The 26,745-nt window shown below is 38.5% G+C and overlaps 1 protein-coding gene across 3 annotated transcripts; it reads left to right on the top strand.

Moving 5' to 3' along the window:
• The first annotated feature begins 547 nt into the window (after positions 1 to 547).
• EXOC3 (exocyst complex component 3) lies at positions 548 to 26,178 on the top strand. Of its 3 annotated transcripts, none has more exons than XM_041408116.1 (13): positions 548 to 615; positions 3,430 to 3,614; positions 7,422 to 7,641; positions 9,371 to 10,052; positions 14,480 to 14,597; positions 17,023 to 17,148; positions 18,598 to 18,698; positions 19,192 to 19,302; positions 20,048 to 20,198; positions 20,928 to 21,050; positions 23,373 to 23,534; positions 24,753 to 24,880; positions 25,330 to 26,178. In XM_041408116.1, the coding sequence occupies exons 2-13, from the start codon at positions 3,471 to 3,473 to the stop codon at positions 25,499 to 25,501; spliced, it is 2,238 nt and encodes a 745-aa protein (XP_041264050.1). In that variant the 5' UTR covers positions 548 to 615; positions 3,430 to 3,470; the 3' UTR covers positions 25,502 to 26,178. The 3 variants fall into 3 exon arrangements, with proteins under 3 accessions (XP_041264050.1, XP_041264049.1, XP_041264051.1); XM_041408115.1 differs by having other exon boundaries at positions 572 to 671; XM_041408117.1 differs by lacking the exons at positions 548 to 615; positions 7,422 to 7,641 and having other exon boundaries at positions 3,477 to 3,614.
• The last annotated feature ends 567 nt before the right edge of the window (positions 26,179 to 26,745 follow it).

Raw genomic sequence — 26,745 nt, forward strand, 5'->3', positions numbered from 1 at the left:
CATAAGCAGCTTCCACAGGGATCTGAAGACACCGCGTGAAGCGCAGCTTAGCCAGCTTATTCATTTTCATTACGGAATCACAGAAGGGTTAGGCTGGAAAAGACCTCTGAGGTCATCGAGCCCACCCAGGCTGGCCCAAAACCACCGTGTCAAGCAGATCATGGCACGGAGCCACATCCAGTCATGTCCTGAACACCTCCAGGGACGGTGACTCCTCCACCTCCCTATGGCAGCCCATTCCAACACTTAACAACTCATCCCGTGAAGAAATCGCTCCGTGTGCTTCCTTTTTTTTCCCCCGATGACACCCACTGCAGTAGGCAACCACTCCAACCCGAAGCTTTAGCACCTCACAGGAGCCGTGAAGTTTTTTTATTGGCTTGTTTGTTTGTTTGTTTTCAAAACTATTTCGGCGACTTTGAACCAGGCCCCAGCAGCACACACTGCGCCCCTTTACAGAAACACTGTTAAAATAAAAATTTTGAAAAAGAAAAGGAAGCGGAGGGTGAGGAGGAGGCGGCGCCGCCGGCAGCGCAGTGCGCGTGCGCGGCCGGGCGTGCGCCGGCGCACCGGGGGCTGTCAGCGCCTTCCCGAGCAGGGGCGGCTGCGGCCCCGGTAAGTGGCGGCCGCGCGTCCCGCCCTCCCCGCCCTGTCTCCGCCGCTGTCGGCCGGTGAGCGCCGCCGCGCCGGCCCCTGCCGGGCTGTCGCGGGTTGTAGGGATCCCTGTCTGGCAGTAGGAAGCCGAGGGGGTGGGGGGCGGGATGGGCCGGGGCGATCCGGGGAGCCCCTCGGCGTAGTGGGGCCGAAGGGGGTGCTGAGGGTTCGTCCTGTCCCGGGGCCGCGGCGGAGGGCGAAGGAGCTCGGCGTGCCCGCTGGCAGGTCTCCGGCCTTTGCCCGGCACGGACGGGCACCTGCGTCGGTGCGAATGATTCGAGCTGAGCCGCTGCTGCCAGGGAGGAGCCGGGCGGGTCTGGGGCTGCCGCCGCTGCTTCCCCCGAGCTCTGTTCGGAGGGCTCGCCGCGCTCCTCGGCAGGAGCAGGGGCCTCCTCGGCACAGGGGCAGCGGCCTCCCCTGCGAGCCTGTCGCCCCCGCTGGCTCGCCTCTGGAGCCTGGGTCCCCAGGATAAGGGTGCGATTGCTGCTGGAGCCTTCCCGAGTCGGCTCGGGACGTAGTTTTGTTCACTTCTGCCTGTATTTTGCGCTGAAGATGTATGTAGTTTTGACTCACAGCTTCTGTATGAAATTGACGGCTTCCTAAAGTTTGTTGTTCTTTTTGGGTGGTTCTACAAGAGCCTGTCTGCCTCGACGTGTTAGTTACAGTGTGCTGGCTTCTGATTCTGCTGACGAGGTCTCCTTCATGTGCCTGGGTAGTGGCTGTGTGAGCTAAAGATGTTGTAACTCTGCGGGATGTATTCGGAGTTTTTAATAAGGGCAGTAATTCAGGATAAAGCTCTCTGCTGCAGAATATCATTTCTGTAGTAAATTAATATTTAAAAGTATAATTTTTTTTAAGTTTTAGGTAGAAACCTTATAGCTTGGAAATGGATTGAGCCAAACGAAACTGGAGTATTGATTCCAAAATACAAGTGATGAAAATAGGTCTTGCATGTTTAGATGAAGAGTTAGAAATCAAACATGGTTTGAGTTAACCAGGCCAGTAGTAAAGAAGTACAGGAATTTACACTGGAGACATAACTCTGGACTAAGTTCATACTTATGCATGTAATTCTTGAAGGTACTAGAGATACAGAACTTGAGACATAGACTTAGGCTCTTACAGAGCTCACAGGCAAATCTTGCCTGGAACGTTCTTTACCCATGATAAGTTATAACATTAGGAATTTTGCTAATGCTTTACAGAGTCTGGCTGGGATGTAGTTAACTTTTTCTATAACAGTGTTTTGGGTTTGTGGCAAAAAACACTGTGCTCACACCACAGTGTTTGGCTGTGGCTGAAGGGGGCTTGCACAGTATGAAGCCTTTCTCTTTTTTCTAATCTGCCCTCCACTCCCCTCAAGTAGGCTGGGGGTGGGCAGAGATTGAGAGGGCACAGTGGGGACATCTGACCCAAACTGTCCAAAGAGAAATTCCCTAGTGAATATCATACTTAGCAATAAAATATGGGGGTTTTGTTTCCAGGGTAGTAATTATTCAGAGACTGGCTGGAGCGTTAGTTTGCCTTTGAGGAGTGTTGAGCAATTTTCTTTGCTTCAGTTGTTTTGTAGGGTTTTTTGGGTGCTCCCCACCCATGTTTCTTTCATTTATCAATTTCGCTTGTCCCATGAGTTTTCTTTCTTTTGCTCTTTCAGCAAAAGGAAGAGCACTTTCTTTTTGTGGTGCACTCTGCACAGTTCTTTACATCACTGTTCTGCTGAGATTAAGTGATGTGCTGGATTTATGAATGTAGAGTGCTCTGAAAATAGATATTGAATTTTAAAGAAAAATATGGGTATGAAAGAATATAATCTCTAGCTGTGGCAGCAGAACCTAAAATGTTCGGTTTGGTTGCAAGGCTAAAGACATAAAATATTGGAAATAATTTGGAAGCAATGAGGAGCTCCAGATACATTTCTCAGAGGTCTGTGGACACCATGGTATTGCATCTTTGATCCTCCCTATTTTCTATTAGTGGCTAATGAAGTTTGAGAGAACAGGTCTGCCTTGATGGACAGCAGATGTTACCTTTTCCCCGTACTGGTTTGGCTTCACTGGAAATTCTGCTGGAGACTGTGGTGAAATACTTGAATATTTTTTTCCCTACACCCCTGATGGACTGGACTGATACTGTGAGAAGAACTGAAAACAGGAGGAGGAAATCAAAAAATTATCCATCAGAAGCCTAAATGCAAGTTCTCTATAGTTAAGTCTCTGTGTTTGGAGCTTCCACTGCCTATGTTTCTCCCCAGTTTTGGTAGCAAAACTGACCTATTGCTGCAGGAGGGCTGTGGTTCTCTCAACTCCACCCAGTTGTAGTTCAGGATGAGTCAGGACATTTGCTTGAGCTTTCTGCAAGATTCAATTATTCTTGTCTTATTACCCTTTTAATAGGCCAACCTACCCCTGGATTAAATAGAATCTCTTCTTGTAATGAAGATTTAGTTGTCTTGTGGTGGTGGGTTTTTTTGGTGGTATTTTGTTTTGTTTGGTTTTTTTGGTTTTTTTTTTTTTTAATTCAAACTTGGAGCAAGGTAAATGCCAAAACAGCAATGACAAACATTGCAGGGCAGCTAATGAGACTGAGTTAAGTGCCTTTAAATGCTGTTCTTGTAGAATTCCAATTGCTTCTCTTTAGGATGTGGTTTAATGATGCTTCTGTCAAGTTTCACCACTTGTATTGCCAAAGTTAATTCTCCAGTTGTTAGCTTTGAAATGTCACATAGCCATAGAATGAAAAAAAGTGGGCTTTTAAAAATGTTTTATTTCTTTTCAGTCCTGTTAAGTAATGAAGGCATTCTGAGGTCCTAATCAACCATGGAGGAAACGGATAGGGAAGCAGTTGCAACAGCTGTTCAGAGAGTAGCAGGAATGCTTCAGCGTCCTGATCAGCTGGATAAAGTGGAGCAGTATCGCAGAAGGGAAGCTCGTAAGAAGGCTTCAGTAGAAGCTCGACTCAAGGTACAAAGAAGTTGGATAAACCTGAGTGTCTGTGGTGTGTCATGAGTGTACTTTCTTTTTTTCTTCTTTTTTCTTTTTTTTTTTTTAATCTGCATTTCAGGCAGATGGATAGTTTTAAACCAGGGACTTCAGTTTTTACTTTGTATCCAAACCAGAAAATCTGTGTCCTGAAAGTAATGCAAACTAACATTGTACGTCTTACTCATGTTTTATTCAAGTGTTTCGAGTATTTTTAGGTCCTGTACTTTCTGCAGTTTATTCATGGACAGCTGCTCTACTGTGTGGCCTGTCAGCCAACAAACCTTTGTCTTAGTGATTGAATACTGAACTTGTAAAAAAAAATTGATTACTGCATCTGAAAAAGGATCAGTCAGTTACCCCTCTGACTTTTACATGGGTTTAGGGAAGATAGCTAAAATATGTCACATTTTTTTCTCTTGTGGAAGTGACCCCATGATTTTGCTCCTCCTTCGCATGTGTACATGTGAGTGGTTCCACATTCACACACAGGGAATTAGCCTGAAATAGGAGTATAGTCATCCTGTGTTTATTGTCTGTATGTTACTGAGTTTTGTGTTTTCTTCCTTCACTGGTATTTTCCAATAGTCGTTTTAGACCACTGTATTAAGCAGGCAGAGTAGAGTCTTAGAAAAGTGTTTTGGGAAACATTTTCTCAGGTCAAAGTATCTGGTATACGCTGGTATCTAATCTTGTATTCCACTTAGTTTATCTTATAGCTATTTAATGGCTCTTCCTTTGTGGGAGTCTGTATGAAGTAGAAGAAAACCAGTTTTCTTTCACTGTGAAAAGATTTGATATTTATATATAATGTGCTATTTATATACAACAAATTTCATGTTGATTTTTGTAGCATAGAAAGTGATGCTTCTGGTGACTTGGACTGGGCTTTTCAGATTTAAGTCAGGAAGCATATAGAGTCTATTAATAATGGATCAGCTGTTTAGTTACTGTGATCTATTTATAATATATGAGCACAGTCAATTGCCTGGCTGCTTCTGTAGACAATTGTGACTAAACTTCATAAGCCTTACAAATGCCTAAATCCACTTTATAGCTATTTTCCCTATTGTTTGCCCTAAGTTAGTTCAGTCATCCATAGGTGGTCGGAAATACCTGTTCCAAAAAGAAGTTCAATACCCCTTAATCCACTCAGGATGCATTCCTGACAAAGGTGCTGGTTAGAGATGCAATGGGCAGCAGTGCAGATTTTCCCATGAGAATTACTCTAATGGATGGGAGCACAGAGAGGATGTAAGAAATACTCTTGCTGTGGATTTAAACTGTATCTGTGTGTGGTGTGGAAGATGGGGAGACAGACATCAGGATTATCAGCTACAATTGCTGACTTCTCAGACTGAATTGATTACTGCTTCATCTGAGTGAATGAAGACATGGGAAATCTTTCAGTGTGAACATGTTAGGTGCTTCTTTCTGACTGGATATGCTGCCATCTTTGTCATAATTTTCTTCAGGTGAATCTAAACATCCTCTCCAAATCCTCTCCTGTATATTTAGTTATGTCCATTTCTTAAATCCCTCACTGCATTTCTTCCCATGTGACATAAATTCTTAGAGGAAAATCTTTTTTGAAACATATCAAACTTATCAGTTTTGTGTATGAGAGTGTTGGCACTCAGTGAAGCAGTATTTTTGGGGTTCGGTATCAGAACCCTGCAAGAATATGTGGAAGGGCACCAGGTAGCATTGTAGACTGGTGCTTTTGGGTTCTTTAGTCCAGAATGTAGAAGAGCTGCTTGAAATCTCTTTCAGAACCTGTAAAATTATAATTGTTGGCAGCCATTTTCATTTGTGCTCTTACTCAATCTATGGAAGAACTTCTCTGTGGAGAAACTCTGTATAAATACACATGTCCTAGGGAAGTTCGTAGGTTGTGGATGTTCCAGAATATAAACATGCATGAGTCCTCTCTCTTTTGATTCTTCGCTACTGTGCTATCATGGATTTGAGCCATAGGGAGACCAGGAGGCCAGGATTCTGGCTTCATGTTGAAAAAACATGAGAAGAGAAGTTTTGAGCCCTTTTCCCAGGATGGCCTAGTTTTGTTTTCGTTTCTTTAATACAGTGATGATCAGTCCAGTCTAAGGTGAATATGCATTTTAGGAAGCAAAGTCTACAATGCTAGGCTGGGACTTGCTTTGTTCCCTGCCCCATCACCCCATCCCCCTGGCTCCAGCTGATTATTTGAAGACAAACTGAGCATGGATGGATGTCTGTTTTTAGAATTTTCCGTGTCCGTTTGTGTAAAAAACTGAGATCCCTGAGTGTTTCAACATTATCAAGTTTCTGCAAAAGATAAATAGGCAAAAATTTGAATATGTAATACTTGGAAAATCTGCCTCAGAAAAAATTATCAAAACAGAAGTATTGAACATTTAATGATCATGTGATTTCTAAAATATTTTATGGTCAGCTGCAGAAGATTGTGTTTGAGTATCCTAATTATCTCAGTTCCTGTAGAGGAAAAATGTGTTAATGCAGCAGTTCTATAGATAGAAACAGTATAAAAATGCCTTACTACTGCTTAATTGTGCTGAGACTGCCAGGAAAATACATTTTTATCAATAAAATCAGCATGTGATAATTTGAAAGTACATAAATAAAGTTTAAAAATCACTGCATTTTTCTGGCACTTTCCCAGTACATTTAAAACACAGTAAATGTTGTTCGCAGTTACCAGGATTTCCTCTTTGGCTTCTAGTGTCTGACAACAAGTTCCACAACTATCCAAGCTTATGGGCCTTTAAAGTTTGGCAAATAAATGTGTTTTGAGCTTAGCAAAATGGTTAGTGCCTCATTTTCTTTACTTCTTGTCTCAAGTTCCCGAGCTATGCAGCTGAGTTTTCACTGATAGCTTGCTTGGCTTTTGAAGCCTGTTATTTCTGGTTGCATTTTCCACTCCCATGATTTCACCTTCATCACATCTTTTTAAAACTATGTATCTAAAAAATGTGCTGTGGATGTGATCTAATTTCTTTCACTCAGATATGCACTATAATGCATTTTCTGTACAGTGTCTGGACACCTGAATAATATTCAGGCCTAACAGCCTCTTTGAAAAGTCATTATTTCAAGTGTCACTTGTCACAAGACTTCCATATCAATAACCTGTCTTTATGCTAAAATAATCTAGTAGTTGTGTTGTTGGTCTGGTCATTGATGTTTCACAGCATGAAAATTATATTCAGTTTGGGGTTTTGTTGTTTGTTTTGACTGAATTGCTTTAGGGGTTTCTTTTGCCTCCAGGAGCTTTTGGAGGTTTTTTAACATTTCAGAATTAAATTTGAGCTTTTTTAGAACATTTTCTGTTGCGAGTAAAAATTTGTAATTATATTAGTAAAATGCTTTTGAGAATCTGCACATACCAAACATTCTGATGAAACATCAACTTTCTTTGATATCCCCCTTTGAAATTAATTTATGAAGGAAATGTAAAGAAGTCTCATTCCTTTGATCCCGGTTTAATATAGATTACAAAGTTTACAGTTCATCTCCCTAAGCTCCTGTGTTAGTTTATGGGTGGACTAATTGTATCTAGGTCCTTCAAAACTGGATACAGCTTCAGAACTTGAAAAAAATGGTATGTGGGTACACACAACATTGTGCACACACAAGCTTGCACACTTATAGTCAATTAATATGAATAAAATATTTGCTTTTCTTTTCTGCTGAAAATGTTAGATACTGAAATGAAAATTAAATCTTGCGAAATGTTGAAAATATGAAACTTCTGAAGATTAATATGGGCTCTGTCTTTTTATATTTAAGGCAGCAATACAGTCACAGTTAGATGGAGTACGAACAGGTTTAAGCCAACTGCACAATGCACTGAATGATGTGAAGGACATTCAACAGTCTTTGATAGATGTCAATAAGGACTGGAGACAGAGCATCAATACTATAGAAAACCTCAAGGATGTTAAGGATGCTGTAGTGCAACACAGCCAACTGGCAGCTGCTGTAGAAAATCTCAAGAATATATTTTCAGGTAATCTACTGTTCGTTACATAATCCATCGCATACTGAAAACATTTTGATATGGTGCTAACAGCTGTAAGGTTGTCAAGTAATGTTGAGAGCTTTAAATTTCACTGGAAACGAAGAGTTAAGGAAGAATGACCTACACATCACATACAGGGAAGTAGGTGGTAAACATCTAATATAGATGAAGACTAAGTTGTGCTGTAAAAACTTCTAGTCTGGCCATCACACACAACTCACAAAGAAATTTCTTTCAAGCAATCATTAGCTGGGATAACATGTTTAGTATAAAAGACTGAAATATGGAAGCAACAAGTACAGCAAGAATATTTATAAAGTTCTGGTGTATTGCCACCTGAGCTGGACACCTACAGCGGGCCTGTTGGGTACAAAGAATACGAAATTATTTTAGGAGGCAAAAACATTTTGTACCACTGTACATCTGTGAGAGTTTGCAAAATGAAATAAGATTAATGTAATAAAATGCATACTGTGAAGATAAAGAAAATGTGATTACCTGCGTCACTTTGTGTAGCTGTGATGGAATGGCCACTGCATTCCATCTTGAGTCACGGTGAGTTCCTTGCCAGGACTTCTCTACTTATGAATAATTTTCAGTATCTTACCCCTATAACAGGGACTAAACCTATCTGACTAATTTGATTTTATTTAAACAGTATTTTTTCTCCTTTTATGTTCTGATATTAATACACAAAGTATACCTATAAAGCAAAATCACTTCCCAGCCCATACCGAGTTGATTAGTTTACTCTCTGTGTGTACCTAACCTCTATAGTATCAGATACAGTGTGTTACTTAAAGAAAAGTGTTTATATGCAATGTCTAGCAATTAAAAACAAAGAACAGTAAAATTATCCATGTTCCAATGTGGAGTTGTTTTGGGGGTATTGTTTTGTTTTACTCAGATGAATGCAACTGAGACAATAAACCTTTTGAGGCTTTCTGAGAGGTTTTTAGTATGAAGCATCTCCCCCTGGAGCTGTTAAACAGTTTAGTTGTTTTGCTCAGAGATGATCAAATGTTTTATAAACAAAGTAGTTTTTATCATGATTGAAAAGACAGTTACATACAATTATTAGAACTTTTTGTGAGCTGCCAGTTTTATCACGAGCTGCTTTTTTTGCAGTGACAGATTTTTCTGACGTGATTTTTCAGTTATTCCCCCACAGGATCCTAATCTTCATCTGTAGGATTCCTCAAATACTGAAAAAAAATAGGCAAAATATCTTCTAAGTATTTTAGCAGCATAGGTAATTATTCCTATCCTTCATTTGTGCCTTAAGCAGGCAAAAACTGTTCAACAAGGTAAAACTTGGCGTTTGTTGGGTTTATGCAGCCTCAGGTTCAACGAAGTGAGTGACTTTTAGTCAGGCAAGTTAAAAACCTTTTATGTAATGTATAAGAATGCCAGCATTGCAGTTTGTTTCATAGACTTTCCAGGATTCATTTATTTATTTTTTGGCATCAGAAGGGAAAGAGAAAATTGTGTTGGCACCATGATCTTTGTTTAGACACTGATCAAAAATGGATACGGAACATTTACTAATAATTTTTGAATATTTAAATTTTTTTTCCTTCTGAATATCTAAAAATAATTACTACAGCCATTCTTCAGCTTTTTTCCTAGTACTTTTATTGTCTTGTATTAATTGTTTGTATTTTGACAGCAGTGTTGTACTGTATGTCATTTTTCTTTGTCTTTGCCTGCCTTTCAGTTCCAGAGATAGTCAGGGAGACCCACGACCTGATTGAGCGAGGGGAGCTTCTGCAGGCTCACCGGAAACTGATGGATTTGGAGTGTTCTCGTGATGACCTGATGTATGAGCAGTATCGCATGGACAGCAAAAACACACATGACATGAACCTCATCCACACATACTTTGGGGATATGCAGAAACTGTCTGAGGAATTGGCAAAGCAGCTTTGGATGGTGGTTCAAAGATCTCTTGTTACGGTCCGTCGAGATCCAACCTTGCTTGTCTCTGTTGTGAGGATAATTGAGAGGGAGGAGAAAATTGACAGGCGCATGTTAGACAGAAAAAAACAGACTGGATTTATACCTCCTGGCAGACCAAAGAAGTGGAAAGAAAAAATGTTCAATATTTTGGAGAGAACTGTGAGCACGCGGATTGAAGGCACTCAGGCAGACACCAGAGAATCTGACAAAATGTGGCTTGTGCGGCATCTCGAAATCATACGTAAATACGTCCTTGATGACCTGCTCGTGGCCAAGACCCTGCTGGATCAGTGCTTTCCTCCCCATTATGACATTTTCAACAGGTTGCTAAACATGTACCATCAAGCTTTGGCCACACGAATGCAAGAACTTGCTGCAGAGGATCTGGAAGCAAATGAGATCGTTAGCCTTCTAAGCTGGGTTTTGAATACATACACTAGGTAAGGCCCCCTTATCCTCTCTGTTAGCAATAGGAGGAGGAATGCAAAAAGAAGACATGCAAAACACAGTTTGGGCTAATATCTGCATATCAATTAACATACAAAAAGATAAAACAGAAAAAAAGAATAATATCAAACTATCAAGTTCTTTACTATTCATTACACATTTTGCTTCCTGGAAGTTGCTCCTTAAAACTTGTTTGTATTTTATAATATGTAATTTTGAGTTGCTTAAAATTTTAATGCAGTTAGTTAAAGACGTGCATGAAGCTACAGCCACCTCGTATTTGTGTACTAGTCTGGTGAAATATTGGGAAGAACAGGAGACTGAGAGCTCGTGTGTGAAACAAAATGTTTGTTGTGGCCACAGCCCCGGAAGATCTGTATGATTATTAACTTTCTATTGTTCTCTTCTAGGGGGGTGGGACTGCTTCAGTTGCCTCATTACTGTTAAATGGAAAGAATGTTGTAACTTCCTTTAGGTTTTCTCTTAAAACTGTGATGATTTTTTTATTTAGAAGAATTTCTGCTTACAGGTTGTTTCCTATGATAGACTTATGCTTATTTATTTGATTTGTCTGATTTGTTGGGATAACTTAAGCATTGTGGAGGGTTAGTTGCTTTTTTTTTTTTCATTTTCTAGGTAGAAACAGCTCAAATGGCAACTGTTTAGTTTTTGCTGGTGTGTAGTTACTAGAGCGACTGATTTGTTTGGGAAAAAGTGCTGCTAGCCTTTCTATGGCTCATGACTGTAATCCTGTTCTGAATAGCTGGCATTGACCCAGGCTCTGCGCTGTGTGTACTTTTGATGTCTTCAGTTCTTCAGTATCACTAATGCAACAAGTTTAGACACTTGGTGGGTTTAGAGTGTAGTGCCATAAAGCACATAGGTAGGAGATAATACTGCTCTGGGGAGTTCTCATAACCAGCTTTCAGGTTTGTGTTCAGCACTCTGTGCTTTACTCTGCACTGCAAAGTCCTCCTGGTTTTTCATCCCTGCAAGGAAGAATCAGGAGCACCCACTTGTGCATACTTAGATACCCATGCAGGGTATAAGAGAGATGCAGCCACTAATAAGCAGCTGAGTTAATTGGCCTTTTCTTCTTTTGAAGGCCAGAGGAATAACTCTACAATGAATGAAAATCAGAGATGTGAGTCCTTCTCACGCATGACCTTGGCAGAAATCCTGCTCTCAGGCTCTTCATTTGTGTCCTGGGGCTTTTGTTCCAGTAAGGCAATTCTTGGTCTTAAAACTGCCCTTCTACCTTCCCCCAGAAAGCAGAGTAGATTGTTACTGAGTTAGACAATTCAGAACTAAAGCTCTACATCTGTGTGTTCCGTCATTGGAAGGGCAGAGGCAGGGAGCAAAGCCAGTGTTATTTCTATTTACAAAGCAAACATATCCTGCTGAAGCAAGTCATGTGGCTTGTAGCACCTGGTGGCTGAGTCTTGTGGAGAAAGGGAAACTGAGAGGAGTAGACACACTACAGGATATCTGAGAATGCTCTTCTCCCTGTGTATCTGCATAACGAGTGGGATGGAAATTAGAGGAAGTACCATGAAGGAAAAAAATTAAGACTTTGACTTTCTCTCTTCTCCAAAAAAAAAACCCAAGAGGGCAGTACAGGACTTGTGTTCCTGTATATTACAATAAAAGGTTATATATAGGATGATAATTACTGGGACAGGTTGCCCAGAGAAGTGGTATGCCCCATCCCTGGAAGTGTTCACGCCAGCTTGGATAGGGTCTTGAGCAACCTGATCTGGCATCCTTGCCCATGCAGGCAGGTTGGAACTAGATGGTCTTTAAGGTCCAACCCAAACCATTTTCTGTGATTCTATGAGAATTAGCCATTGTGTATTGGCAGTGCACAGTGGGAAGACAAATCAGCTCAGGTTTCTGAGTGGGAAAGTAAAGTTCTCAACAGGAATATTTGCAGAGCTTATCAAATCATAGTTGCTGGACATCTTTTAACAGTACAATAAACAATTCTCCATAGGGGTATGTTTACATACATTAGGAAGGAGAACTCTGAATAATAGAGGGAAAATATAAATTTGTACTGTATTTGCATGGTGAAACTGCACTTCCAAACCAAATGAGAGAGCACTGACTGAAAAGAAGCATTGACTTTTTTTTCCATGTGATGAATTGGTAAGGTCATGCACAACTTTTTTCAATATTTGCAACATAGGAGTTACAAAAGAATCATGGGGGTTTCTTTATCAAAGCATGTCTGCATAGAACCTGTTTTTAGAAATATGTTCAACTCACAACTCAGCAGTAAAGTGATGCTGTGGAATAATAGCCTTTCATATTTAAGTGGAAGTTTTGTTGTGCTAGATGGGTTTCTCATCCATGTTTAAGTCAATGAGAGTTTTGGAAACATACTCTTATTATTAAATCTTGCTGGGTTGGGACCAGGACTATAATATGTGTTTGAGGAAAATTACAAGTCTTGTAAGATCCTGATGCTCATATTCATAGCATCATTTTATGAGACACTGATCACGTGTTGACAAAACTTCTAGGAGTTTGCCAGGATTGATACAGACAGTGGCAACAGTGCTCACTTTAAGGAACAGAAGGGATACTACTATACTTATGGCTGGGTGCTGTCTCTGGAGACAGTATCTCTCTTCACCAGATAGAGCAGGATTTGTGGCAGAATAGAAGCTTCATAAAATGATACTTTCCAAATACTACAGTTATGTTTGAAATTTAAACTTGATTATAAACTTCTTGTTGGAGGTAAGTAACTTCCCAACACTTAGAAGTCTTGTGCCACTTGTAAGAGGTTGTCTGTCGCTTCTTTTCCCCTGAGCACTTGGTTGTGACAATCAGGAAAGAGAAATTGTGTGTAGGAAGAATTGTTATGTTGTGGGCCAGAGGTAGAAGCTTTTGGTCTTTGGTTTGGGGTTTCAGGTGATGTGCTTTGAGAAAAGGTTTATGTCTCTGTGGCCTTGTGAACAGGGATAATGATGTATAATGAGGCTAGAAATATTTTCTGACATGGCACAGTGCTGTAAACAGCTTCTCACGTTTCCTCTAAATCAGCCTAGAGCAGGTCCTGCTATTACGTGTTCTTTCTGTAAACAGCAACAGAATGGAATTTAGTTTTCTCAATAGACTGAGCCACCTAAAATAATTTCAACCTCTTTTCTTACAAGCCAAGAAGATGCTATTTGTGTAGGATGTTCAGTCACAGTAGCTTTTATGGCTTCAAATACAAGAATTTTGGTATTTTACGTTGGTAGCCATAGTGGGTATTTTCGGTGCTTTGAGATTTATTTTTTCTAGGAAGTGGAAGCAGCACTGTGCTGACTCCCTGCATGTACCCAGAGAACAACTTCAATTTGCAGAACTATACAAACTGGACACTTGTTTAGGAATTTAAGTTGCCATTTGTTTTTATAGTAGCCTCTGCAAATAGAGAATTTTTAGCTTTGCTTCTGAAAAGCACACTATAAATGGAATGTGAAACAATTTATATTATTATGATTAATATATTTCCATCAGCTGTTATTAAAGCACTCTCTGAAGAGCGTGGGTTTGACTTATTGATTTTTTTGAGCATGAAATATTAAGAGTTTTTGCCATGTTGTGCTTTGGCATAGCTTTGGGGATTTTTTGATTACACAAGCCAGTCATTTTATGATCTTATATAGATGCAAAATGTCACAGTAAAATATTAATTTTGTATAATCCTTGTCAAAATATTTTGCTTTACTTTCTTTTAAATCCTATAAAATCAAAAACTTTTCTTCGCAAGCAATTGCTCTTATACAGTACCCATGAAGTGCACCTTTGATTTGTCTTGCAAGATGCTTCTTCCTCTTAGATTAGCTATATTCTTTACCAAGATAGGAAGCATAGGTAGCTTTTCTTTTAATATATTTTAATTTTTACATGGATATGATACAAGTACCAAAACAGAAGCTCTTCTGAGGACAGTAATTCATACTTGTCACTAATCTTCACTGTTCTAAAATTCAAAATGTATTAATTGTCTGTCATCACCTCTGAAATTTAAAAGATGCATAAAAATGTCCCCTACAAAGAGCCCACAGGCTGAAGCAGTTGGCTTTTATTTCATTGCAAGTAATCATTACTTCTTGTACATAAAAGTAAGGAATGCAAGGAAAGGTTGTATATTTAAATGTCTGTAATACTTTTTATTATATCCTGGGCTGTAGCTTTTACATTCTGTTCTTTCATTCATATAGTTTTATTTACATTTCTTGTAAATGCATTTATTGTTGCACTTGCTATTCAAAACCTTTTGAAATGTGTAGGTATTGAAAATTGCCCTTTACAGTGAACATACAGAAGTTGTTGCATAGTTCTTTAGTTTTTAAATTTTTATCTCATTTTTCTTTATTAATCTGAAATGTTTTATTATGTTTTTTTTTTCTTTTTTATTCAGTGCAGAGATGATGGGAAATTCAGAACTGTCTCCTGAAGTGGATGTAAATTCTCTGGATGCTCTGATTTCACAAAATGTGGTAGACCAGCTTCTCAGCAAGTATATGTCAACACTCACTGTGAGTAATAACAGTGCAAAGGCACATTTAGATGAGTTTGTCTTCATTAGTACCTCAGTGCTGCTCCTCCATCAGAGAAAACTGTGACAAATGTGAATCCAACACCATCACTTCTATGAAAATGTTCATATCCTATGTGTAAATTTCTTAATAAAGCCATAATCAGATGATTTTATATATGTAAATAATAACATTTCAAGGAGTAGTTACACTTTACAGACTATTAATAATAATTTATTAGAAAGGAAGGAATTCCAGTCTTCATGTGCCAAAATCCATAATGCTGGTATGTTAGCACTTAAAAAGACACCGTAGGCAGTTTGTTCCCCATAGTAGCTACATCAACATTTGATGCAGATGTGATCTTTTCAAGGTAATCAGGATGTTCATGTTTTCCAGTTTGATTCTTTTAACAGCCTTTTTCCTTTCATGCCTGTTAGCTGCATGAGCATAATTTCCTTTTGTAGATGCCATTTCAAGTGTATCTTAAATATAAAGGCACTGCTTCTTTGTTATCATAAGAGTCACTAGACACTGGTGGACTTCTTGGCAAAGCAAGCATTATGTGATTGTCAGATCCACTAATTTTCTCCAGGAGTAGATATTTGGGTAGTTGTACCTTTGGACTTGCTGTTCTTAAATTATCCAATGAATTCCTACTTCTCCTAACTTTAGGAGCTCTGCCAAGATGAGAAGAGAAATTTTTGTGCTTCTTTGAATGTGTCAGCTACTAAAACATGTCCAGCAACAGCAACTACTTGGACTTTGTACTCATCACAATAATATGAACCAACCCTGTAATCACTCAAGGAAGTTGTCACTAGAGGCTCTGCTTCCCATTAGCTTTATTAGGACCTTTATGCAAGTTTATTTTTCTGCACTTAGCTTTGGGACGAAAAGCACATTGGTTTGTTTTCTCAAGTTACTTTTGCCTTGACTCAGAAAATGCCTTTGAACTAATTTTGTCTTCATTTAGAATGAAAAAATAAACCTATGTTGTTTTTTTAGAATTGTTTTTTCCCAACCTACTGAAAACTATTATGTATAGAAAGTTGCTTTATTTTATTTATAAATATAAATAAAACAAAGTTGCTACTCTGTTAAAGAGTGGCTTTCTTTTTTCTGGTTTTGATTTTTGGCTTTGTTTTTCTTTTAAGGCAGAAAATAGTGGAATACCTACTTCTACCTTATTTCTTTTGATGTTGTTTAAAAGTGGTTTTAAACACAATGTTGCTAGTTCTGCAGAGCTAAGTACAAGTAATTGGGACTACCAACTTAATTACTGAAGTTTACATCTATATAATGTCATGAGAAATAAAATACTTAATAGATTTTAACAGATTTCTAGCATATTATTTTTCCAATTACATTAGCTTGAAAAAAAGTCCTTGTAAATGCTGATCTTAAGGTGAAAAAAGTCCCCTGGGCTGCTGGCTTAAAATATTAAGTCATGCAAGTCATGTCTCATTAGAGCAATTCCATGCTTATGAGGAAGAAAGGTAGTGCCTTGTTTCACACAATTAAAGAGGGTACTGTATGGACCTTTATGACCTTTCTCTTTGTGCCTGCTGGTCATGTGTAATTTTGCATGGTAGGGCGCAGTAACATGTTGGAAATACCTGTAACATGTTGGAAAGAGGTACAAACATTTATATTACTACAGGTTTTAAGCAAAGGTAAACAAAGCAGAAAAGAGGCAGAAATCTTTAACCCAAGCAGGACAGAAATCAAATAATCCAATTACATATTTAGCAAACATGCTGGTCTTTACTCTTGTGAATAGGTCTGTGGTATGTGTCGTGCAGAAAACTGGCTTAATCTCCTTCTAAACCCATTTGTTCCTAATGTCTGTGTGCTGAACAATGTGCTGGGCAGATGGGAGGAGAGCCAGCCATTGTATCCGTTTCTGTTCTGCAGCACTTGTGTTCCAAGAAACACAAGCCATTTAATCTAATCCTGGGTTTTGTACCCAGCAGTAACAGGCACCAGTTTCCTAAAACCTAGGTGTAAAAGGAAGTACAGGCAGATATGTGCTATTTATCCTACATCAAGAATTACTCTTGTTTTTTCAGCTGGGGAAAAATTTTGTTTGAAACCTAAAGCCTGAGCCTTAATAAATTCTTCCAAAATTAGTAAACATGTTGATTCTGACAAACTGACCTGCCCTTTGTGTTAGGAGCACTCCCCTTTCAAAATGTGCCAAAGCTTCAAACTACACCACTTGTGTTCCAGTTCTAACCTTTGTCTTTGTCAATGCAAATTTTATGTTACCTGTATCCTGTAGGACTGGCAAGAGTGGTCAGCATTATCTGTTCCTATGCCACTCCTCATTATGGAAATGACTGCTATTGTAGATATTGTAGCAGAGGGTTCTGTTGTATTGAATTAAATCTTTTCTTTCTCTTGGCTGCTTTATTAAATGAAGTCTAACATCATTGGCTGGCTGCGAAAAGCACTGGAGACGGATAAAAAAGACTGGATAAAAGAAACTGAACCAGAAGCAGATCAAGATGGGTACTATCAGACTACACTCCCAGCTATTGTTTTTCAGGTATAAGACAACTTGTTTATTCTAGAAAATCTACAGAAGCAGTACATGGATTTGGAGGAATAGAGGGAAGCCAAATTTTCTAGAATACTATTGTTTCTGTGTGTTTTGAAGTGTATTGAGGGTTTTTTTCCCTGTAGAGCTGTTAGTTGAAGGGGTTGTTTCTTTGAAGGTTTTTGTTAACATTTTACTTCAATGCTTAAAGACATAGTTCTTTTTTATGTGTAGATTAGAAACATATTTTTAGTTGATATTTGTATTTAGTGAGCTGCTTTTATTTAGGTCTCTTGATGTAAGGCCATAGTATAAACCAACCAGATGATATGTGACTTATTAGAACTGTTTTTGTCAATATAGTGCTGAGTTTGGCTGTTTGTTAATATGGTGCTGAGGTAGTTAGGCATGTATTTATTACTATAAATTACTCATTATATGCAAACACCTTAATACTAGAATAAAGAGATCCATTGAAGGTTGAAACTGTTGCTGTTTTAAACACTACTTCAGTTAACATGAATGCCTGTCCAAGTTAAAACCAGAAAAGATAAGGCTGTTTCTAAAATCCTTTAAAAAAAGCTACAAAAATACCCAAACCTGCACCACCCTGTTGTCGATACTGGAAAGTTTTGAAAGTGATCTTTATCAACCAGTAAAATGTCAGCTTATTATGCTCACTTTCTAATTTTTCTTTATAAATAATTGTGTTAGGTACCTTCAATGAAAGATAGATTATCTCTTCTTCCTGCATTTGTTTCCCACTTTTTTCCCACCTTATACCAGGATTTTTGCCACATTCTTTCACATTTGTATTAGTGCCAAGGTTTACTTCATCTAATCATTTTCAGAAAGTGTGTGATGTCGAAGAAACTGGTGGCTGATTATTGGCTCTAGTGTTGTACTGAGAAGGATTGCAGTGCTGAGATGCATGTAGCAGTGAAATTTTCAAAATCATCTTAGCATAGAAGCAGCTCATGTTGCCACCTGGTTTTGAATCCTTTCTTTCTAGTTTGTCTCCTCTCAAACATAGTTGCCTGTAAGTCACCTAGATCTTGTACCTGCTTTTGTTTCTAAAGTTTAGAGGCTCCTTTACTTCACTGTTGCGAGCTCACTGCTTTCATATATGAGAGAAGCAAAGGAATTTCAGTTGTAGTGTTATTCATTACTAACTGCAGGAGCTGACCCTAGAACTTTGATACACTGTAAAGCCAAAGCACTACTGAATTAAAGAGATTAAGTACTGTTTTGCTGAATTAAAAATGCAGCTGTTTTCAGTATCAGGAGAACACTGCAGCATGCATTAATGGTTGCCAGTAATACATGAATTAATGCTTGTGAAAATAGTGGCTTTTGGTTTGGTGCCAGTGAGAATCTCCAGACTTCAAGACAGGAGTTCTGTCTTTGTTTTACCACTGATAAAGGCCTCTCTTTATAATTAAATTATTTTTGTCTTAGATGTTTGAGCAGAATCTTCAGGTGGCTGCTCAGATAAATGAAGATTTGAAAACAAAGGTACTCATTCTATGTCTTCAGCAAATGAATTCATTTCTAACCAGGTAACATAATGTTTAAAATACAAATGCTTTATCCTACCACAGTCTCTCTTTGTTCCTACAGTTCCAAAGCTTGTTTTTTTGTTTGGGTGTTTCTTTTTTGCTTTGTCTTTGTCCTGTCACATTCATGCCAGCCAGGGTTTTCTTCTCTTTCCTTTACTTCCTTTCTTCCCTTCCCCAGTTTCACTGCAGAAGTTCTTCTGTGCTGGTGAGTGGCACTTTCATTTCCTGTCTGCAAACAGCTCTTAATTTTTTGAGTTAGTTCTGCTTTCTTTTATATCTCAAATTCATACCAGTTTCTGTAAAGGAAGAGAGAAAACACCTCCTTGGCTGGATTCTGCCCAGAAGAGAAGGACTAAACATCACACGAGCAACACACTCTTTATAAAATACTTCTAAATACCTTCATACCCTTATGAAGCATTTGGTCCTATGGGTGTATTTGAGTTCTTGCAGATTTGTGTCTGTTTAATGTCATTCCTTTCATGTGTTACAGGTACAAAGATGAAGCACAATTGTATAAAGAAGATCATCTTAAAAATCGTCAGTATCCTCAGTGCTACGTTCAGTACATGATTGCAGTCATCAACAACTGTCAAACCTTCAAGTAAGTCTGCATGTTCTTGCAGTACTGGGAGAGAAAAACAGCTATTGATGTTTCAGTTGTAATACTCCCTCTTCCTAGAACCTTCTCTTCTGTATGCAAAGCGAGTTTCAGTTAACCAGTAGTTAACTGAATAAACTTAATAGTAAACTAATTAGTAGGTTTGGCTGACTAAACAAAGGCAACAAATTTAAAGGTAGTGCTGTTTTGAGAGGCAGGTATTGTGATTGCTTTTGCCTTTGACAAGCCAAGCCATTACCCCTCACCAATGAAAATTTCATTGCCACAGAAACATTTATCTTTAGCTTCCAGATTTGGAAAAGGTCATTTCAGTTAGTTTGTCTGGGTCCTGCAATCTTCTCCCACAGATCACCTTCAAGCAATGTGATCAAGGTGAACTGAACTGGAGAAAAGTAAAGGCAGACCTTCTGTGAAGCGTATCAGAATGTAGCTCATGTTTCAGTGATGAGCAATCCAACTGCCTGTTCAGCTGGATCTGCTGCCACTTGCAGGTCTACTCATCATTAGCAATTTGCTACCAACACACATGTAATCTACACTGACCACTCCAAAATCATGCTGGAGAATAAATTAAGGCTTCCCAAGTAGGAGGCATTGTTTCCCCTTGCAAAAATAACTGTCCTGTGTCTTCTTCCATGTATGTACTCCAAAAATTTAATAGTAGTGCAATTGAGCATCAGTGGGTGATGAAAACCCTTTTTTTCCCCCCCATTTTCCCCCATCACAGAGAGTCCATCATCAGTCTGAAAAGAAAATACTTGAAAAGTGACATGGAAGACACCTTGTCAATCAGTCATGCAAACATGGATGCAACTTTAGACATCATTGCTAAAGAAGGCTGCTCTAGCCTGCTAGATGAAGTCTTCATGGATTTAGAGGTTGGAACTTGTTTCCTCAAAAAACCCAGAAGTACTCTTCATAAAGAAAAAAAAAATTCAGAATTAAGTAGTTGTGGAGCCTTTTGATTGCTAAATATATAAAATATGTGGTTTTTATATATGGGCTAGCAAAGGGTCAGTAAACATTAGTATTGTTCTTCATTGGTATAGTTTGCATGTAGGAGACTGGAAGGTTGCTTAATGAGGTTTCATGGGATGACTTAAGTCAGGTGCTTTGTATATAATTAATATTTTCTAGCAGATGTACTTAGTCTTATGTTGTTGAGTTGTATTATTTGGGAAATTGCTGCTGATATTAAGTTGCCTTTGCAGGTACAGTTCACCTGTAATTAATATATTTAATTGATTCTAACAGTGGGCCCCTTTCTGTCTGGTAGATTTCCATGTTTAGGAATTCTAGCTTCTTGTATAGAATCCCTCGGGGAAAAGAATTACTACTTTAAAGAAATTGGGAGTGTGGGGAGGGAAACAAGGCAATTAGAGAAACAGCAGGAAACGGTGAAGAGAGATGCTCTGAGACTTGATAGATTTGTAATAAAATTTTGAACTAATACAAATACCTTGAGTGGCTCACATGAGGAAGGATGTGGGAGAAGCATAGTTTAGAAATTGACAACACTTAAAATTGTCCCCCATTTTTTAGTAACTGCACTGATCTGATGAAATTGTCAAAAACCTGATCTGACCTCTTCTTTGTCACCTTCTCAGCCCCATCTGAATGAGCTGATGACGAAGAAGTGGCTGATGGGGTCCAATGCAGTAGGGACTATCTGTGTCACTGTAGAGGATTATTTCAATGACTTCGCAAGAATTAAAAAGCCTTACAAAAAGGTAGGTGCAAAATATTCAGTGATACCTTGTTAATATACTCTGAGCATCATGTTGATTTGGAATTTCTGAACACCACATGGAATTCAGAACTGAAATTCAGAAATTGGAATCGATTCATTACTGGAAAGGAAAAAATGTTCATCGTCATACTGCAGAAATCTGAATCTACTTTTTTTTTTTTTGTTCACAGGCATATAATATTGTCAAAGACAGATCAAAGTTGTAGTATTTAGTCCAGGAAACTTCTTGGCATGTTACTAGATATTTTTACCAATTTGTACTTTTCTACCTCTTCTCAGAAGTTTGTAGTCAGATAAAATTAGCTCTCCTGAAACTAGTTTTCCTGGTCTGTAATTACATTTTTTTATAAATGCACATCAAGAAACTCCTAGTTTTAATATGTACAATTAAGCAGAGTGAATTTTGTGCCATAAGGGTTAACAAATGCATAGCTACATTTCAAGTGCTCTTACAACAGTAAATGTGCCAGGTTAGGATTTTTCTTCCCTCTGGTCTATCAAAGGATATCTGAATTTCTCTACTGATGGAAACAAATACAATTATGTGGAAGATTAAAGGCAGGTTCATGTAACAAGACAGCGTTAAATGATTGTCTAACACTTATGAACCTAATAGAAGCTAGCAAGATTTGTATTTAGGTGAGGTCTTTGAAGAAGCTCTTAGAAGGGCTTAAAAGATAGTCTCCAAATTATACACTTATTCTTTTTTACCTTAATTCTCAAAGTGATAAAGGGAATGTCTGAGTTTCTCTGATGACCTTTTAACCTTAAGTATTTGCAGATCCTAGAGGCCTTATTATGTAAGTAATTTTACTTTCAGTCCAGAAAAAGTGCACAAAATGAGTTAGGTCAGTCTCAGAATTACTCTATATCCATGGAACAGCTTTCTTTTCCAGATTTAGTTTGTTACTGTGAGGTAGGACTGCTTGGCATGACTTTTGAGGTGTTAATACCAACCTCTGCAATCACATATGTTTCATCATGTAGCATTTATTGCCACCTTGTGGGAAAGAAGCTTACAAGCAGATACTTTGGCATTCAACATACCTACTTTTCCACTGTCTCCCAGCACAAAAAAATCTCCCATAAAAGATGCCATATGTTCTAGCACAGGCTGGACCATGTTTTTGTTTCCCTGATTTGAGATGGGATTTTTTCAGGCTTTAAAGTATTCTTGGATAACCCTGTTTTGAAAGTACAGTTTTTAAAAGCCACATGAACAGAGCACCTCCAAGAAGAGTGTAGCCCAATAGGAAGGACAGAGTTCTGAAACAGAGGAAATCAGGATCTAAGGCATTCTGCTTTACTGTTTTCTTCGTGTGTAGTTAAATGCTGTACCGTACCACTGTTGGCTCTTGTGGAGTGTTCTCAGCTAGTGGAGCTGTTTCTCAGTTCCTCTCCAGCAGGGTGGGCCATACATGTCAGCCCCCCACAGTCTGTTCTGTGCAGTTCATTTTCCTTTGTGTAACTGCATCAATTCCACCAACACAAGAGAAGCCATCCCTGAGCAACCGCCTAACTGATACTTCTGCAGACTCTTGAGAGCAGAACTTGAAACTGCATTTTCTGTGTTCTGGATCAGGGTTGTGACTTCCAATACTTTGCAATCTGTTGTTTTTTCCCTCTTTTTTTTTTTTTTTTTTCCTTTTTTCTCTCTTTCCTGAAACCTTTTATTCAAATTTTGACTGAAGAACATGTTTCAATAACAACTTGAAACTAAAGTTGGATCATACTACTAATAAAACGTGATAAAAAGTTTGCAACTACCTGTTATGCCAGCTTTTTCTTAATCGTAAGTAACTTTGCCACCATGCTTAAGGGGAAGAAAAAATACCTGAGGACTTGTGGGATTTAGGGACTCTGCTTACATTCCTGTTGAAAAATAAGCATGAAAAGGTTTTGGGGTTTTAGTTTTGTTCCTTATTTCCAAACCTCAGCATAACTCTTGCACCAATACCAGATGCTTCATCCACATACCAGTAGATATTTCCCATAAAAAGACAAGTGCAGAACAGCAAATCAGTCAAGGAAGATCTGAGAAAGTGATTGTTCTTTGGTGCTCTTCAAAAAAACTCAGACATATTATTAAAGATGTATTGGGTTTGTTGCTTCTTGGCTCATCATTAGGAAAGGAGAGATTTTCATTTCTGTTAGCACTGTGAAAATCTAAAACCACTCAATCTATATTAGCAAAAATTGTATACTGGTGTTTAAGTGGAAATACACAGTTCAAAGCCTAAAAATAATGGCTACATCTGCAGGTGTCACTGGCATAACCCACCACCTTTTCCATTTCTTTCAGACAATGACTCTTGAGGCCCATCGGCGAGTAGTTGTGGAATACATCAGAGCAATCATGCTAAAACGTATATCTTTCAAGAATGCAGAAGAGAGAAAAGAGGGTGCAGAAAGAATGATCAAAGAAGCAGAACAGTTCAGATTTTTGTTCAAGAAGCTTGCAGCTGTATGTATTTGCTTTGGGTAGTGCTGTTAACCTGGCAGTTTACAATAACCACACATGTTTATTGCTTGGGGGAAATGGCTAGAGTTAAATCTCCATGTCTCCAAAATGTTGAGTGACTTGGGGATATCAAAGATGCCAGGTGAGGGCACAGATGGAGATTCTGAACTCCCAGACCAGCTGCTGAAATTCCTGAGCACCAGTTTCTATTGCTTTGTGCCTATACAGCTCTCTGCAGCTGAATATTTGAATGGCCTCTGAGAGGTAGGTACCCTGAATTCATAGAAATAAGTGGGGAAAAAAAAAAAAAACTATTTGAATGGCCTCTGAGGGTAGGTACCCTGAATTCACAGAAGTAAGTGGAAAAAAAAAAAAGTTTAAAAAAAAGTCTTTGCTTTTCCTGGCCAGACGAAAGGCATCAAACAGCTGCCATTACTTATTAAGTAAGGAGCATCCAGAGTATTCATTTGGATCAATAAGACGAGTATATTGACCCCATTTAAAGTCCAGTAGAAATAGAAAAGACAGGCTAAAACAGGTATTTGAAAATCAATGTACAAGACAGGTGTAAAAGTTTTAACTGCATAAGGAACAGGGATCTTCAAGACAGCTCCTAGGGCCAACAGATGACAAAATGCAAAAAAATAATGCTAAGAAAGAAAGCTTGAAAAACTGGGGTAGTTGATGGAAGAGGTTGTGGAATAAAGGAAACAAACCATACCTGATTGGCAGAACCAGATGACCTTGAATTAAGAATACTAAAATAGTCCAGTTTAAATAGATACAGTTCAATCAATCAGTTGCTGAAAGCTGCTTTGGTGGCCAAATGACTTGAAGGAATTTAGCAGAGGGCAAGTTTTGAAGAAATGTTTCAGGAGAGATCGGGGCTTTCATGTCAGTTATTCCTAATATTTATGCTCATAATTACCCAAAGTTGAAGACTAGAATGTATCAGCATGTGGATAAATACAACATGTCGTTTGTAGGACACTACTTTCTTCACTGATATTCTCAGAGTAGGTCTCTGAATGAAGAACAGCGAAGGAAAAGGATTATGGTGACAATTCGCAAATACATGGTTTTATAATGTCTGAAAATTCAGCTTTTTGGGAATTTCAAGGGCACTGTCAGACAAAATATTAATTCAAGGATTATTTGTAGATTTGAGGCATATTGCTATTGTTTTGGGGCATTTTTAATATTTTTTGTTTACTTTTGCAGGGCTCTGGAGAGGACACTGAAGGACTCTGTGACATCATTGAAGCCATTGCAGAGGTTATCAAGCTGACTGACCCTTCACTGCTCTATCTGGAAGTTTCAACTTTAGTCAGTAAATACCCAGATATCAGGTAATTCTCTTTGCCCTCAGATTTGATATCTAGATAGATAACATCATAATTGCCTTGGGGTTTGGGCAAATTTTGAAATTTAAAACTGTGTAAATGTGTTCATATTTTTCATCTTTTAGAATGTAACCACTTTCTTGTGGAAAGTAATGCTAATGTACAATGTATGTGAGCTGGACTAGAAGTTAAAACTACTTAAGTACTGCAGAGGATTATTAAAAATACTTCAGCTCTGTGTGTTGGAAGAATGAAATAGGTATTAGAGTCCTAAAAGCAGCCAAAACGGTGCTTTATATTGAGCAGGAAAAACCAGTTCTGAGTGAGCAGAGATCTGTATAAGGAAAAAAAGTACCTGAAATTGAGTGAAAGGATTGCCAATTAAGTGCTGGTTTTGACAAAATCTTTCTTGTGCAAAGCCTCCTAATGCCAGTTTTACCCTTTTCCTTTGGCAGGGATGACCACATTGCAGCTTTGCTGACAGTGAGAGGCGATGCCAGCAGAGATATGAAGCAGACTATCATTGAAACTTTGGATCAAGGTCCAAGCCAACCGAATCCAAACTATGTGCCAATTTTTAAAGAAATTACAGTTCCTACTCTCACTGTGCCAAAACTTCTGAAGTAAATGACAACTCTGTGTTTGTGTGTCATTACTGCTCTGGGATCAACGGGTTTGAAATATTTGTGGGCAAATTTGGCAACGTTATTTTGAGTGAAGTTCAATATACATTGATACTTGCTGGGCATATTTCTTTCTGAAGACTTGGACGTGAGGAAATGCAAGATACCTGAAAGAAGGATTAAAGGTCATGTTTGAAGAATGACGCTTTTAATGGCATGGTTGTTTTTTTTAACTGACCTGTTTGTCACAGCTGGTTTTGCTGTCAGCAAATACATTTTTCTTGTGGAATATGTTTGCACAGTGCACTGCAATGCTATATAAAGATATTTATACCAAAACCTGCAGAGCTGTATTAGTGCTGGATATACTAACATACATCACATACAATGCCTAAGCAGACTCCTTTAGAACGGTCTTTATATGGCACTGCATTCAGTGTTAATGTCAATCCACTTTCACATTATATTTTGTGTATGTACTTACTTTGGTGTAAAATAGTTTATTGCAGAAAACTTAATTATGAAATCAGTTTCCTGACTTAAAGGACTGATTGAAATTGCTACAGTGCAATTTGATTATAGGTTGAATAAATAAATAAAGACATAAGGTACCATTTTTTTTCACTGATTCACTAAAAAACAGCACATAAAGCACACCAGTTCAATAAAATTTTAAACCATTCCGATGTTCAGCTATGATTCTTTGCATCCTTGTAGATTTACAGAGCATGTAAATCTTTTTTGTTGTTGTTTTAAGTGTGAATAAAAATTGGATTTAATAGTTTTCTGAAAACACAAGATACTGGGTTGTATTTCCACAGTATTTTCAGATTAATCTAATTATAAAATATTATTAGACAATGATGGATTCAAAATTCCTTGATGAAGGACACATTTAAGGCATTATCTCTTGGTACCTGACCAGAGCTAAGCACAAGGAAGACACAAGCCTACACTGTTTTAATCCAGCATTCTGGAGTTAGTGTACCTAACGCCTTAGGCCTGTGGCCACCCAGGCCTTGTGTCGTTCCAGCCCTGTCCCCAGCTCCTCTGTACCCCAGAAGAGGTATGTACACGTCAGCAGTTTGGATAAAGGATGGATCTGAGATTGTGACTCTCTGCAGTCACAGGGACAGTGTCCCCAGAGATGGTTCGGTAGAGCATCATCTTGTTCTCTCTGTGCTTGAGGGATTTTAGCACAGGAGGTGCCTGGGTCCCATGGGACTGTGCACTCTGCCTAGAAATTGT

This window comes from Onychostruthus taczanowskii, unplaced genomic scaffold, assembly GCF_017590055.1.
Source record: "Onychostruthus taczanowskii isolate IOZ18803 unplaced genomic scaffold, ASM1759005v1 scaffold29, whole genome shotgun sequence".
Lineage (NCBI taxonomy): Eukaryota > Metazoa > Chordata > Aves > Passeriformes > Passeridae > Onychostruthus > Onychostruthus taczanowskii.

Coding starts and splice junctions, on each gene's coding strand:
- EXOC3 (XM_041408116.1), top strand. CDS start 3,471: ATGGAGGAAACGGATAGGGAAGCAGTTGCAACAGCTGTTCAGAGAGTA. Junction 10,053..14,479: donor GTTTTGAATACATACACTAG/GTAAGGCCCCCT, acceptor TTTTTTATTCAG/TGCAGAGATGATGGGAAATT. Junction 24,881..25,329: donor AGTAAATACCCAGATATCAG/GTAATTCTCTTT, acceptor TTCCTTTGGCAG/GGATGACCACATTGCAGCTT.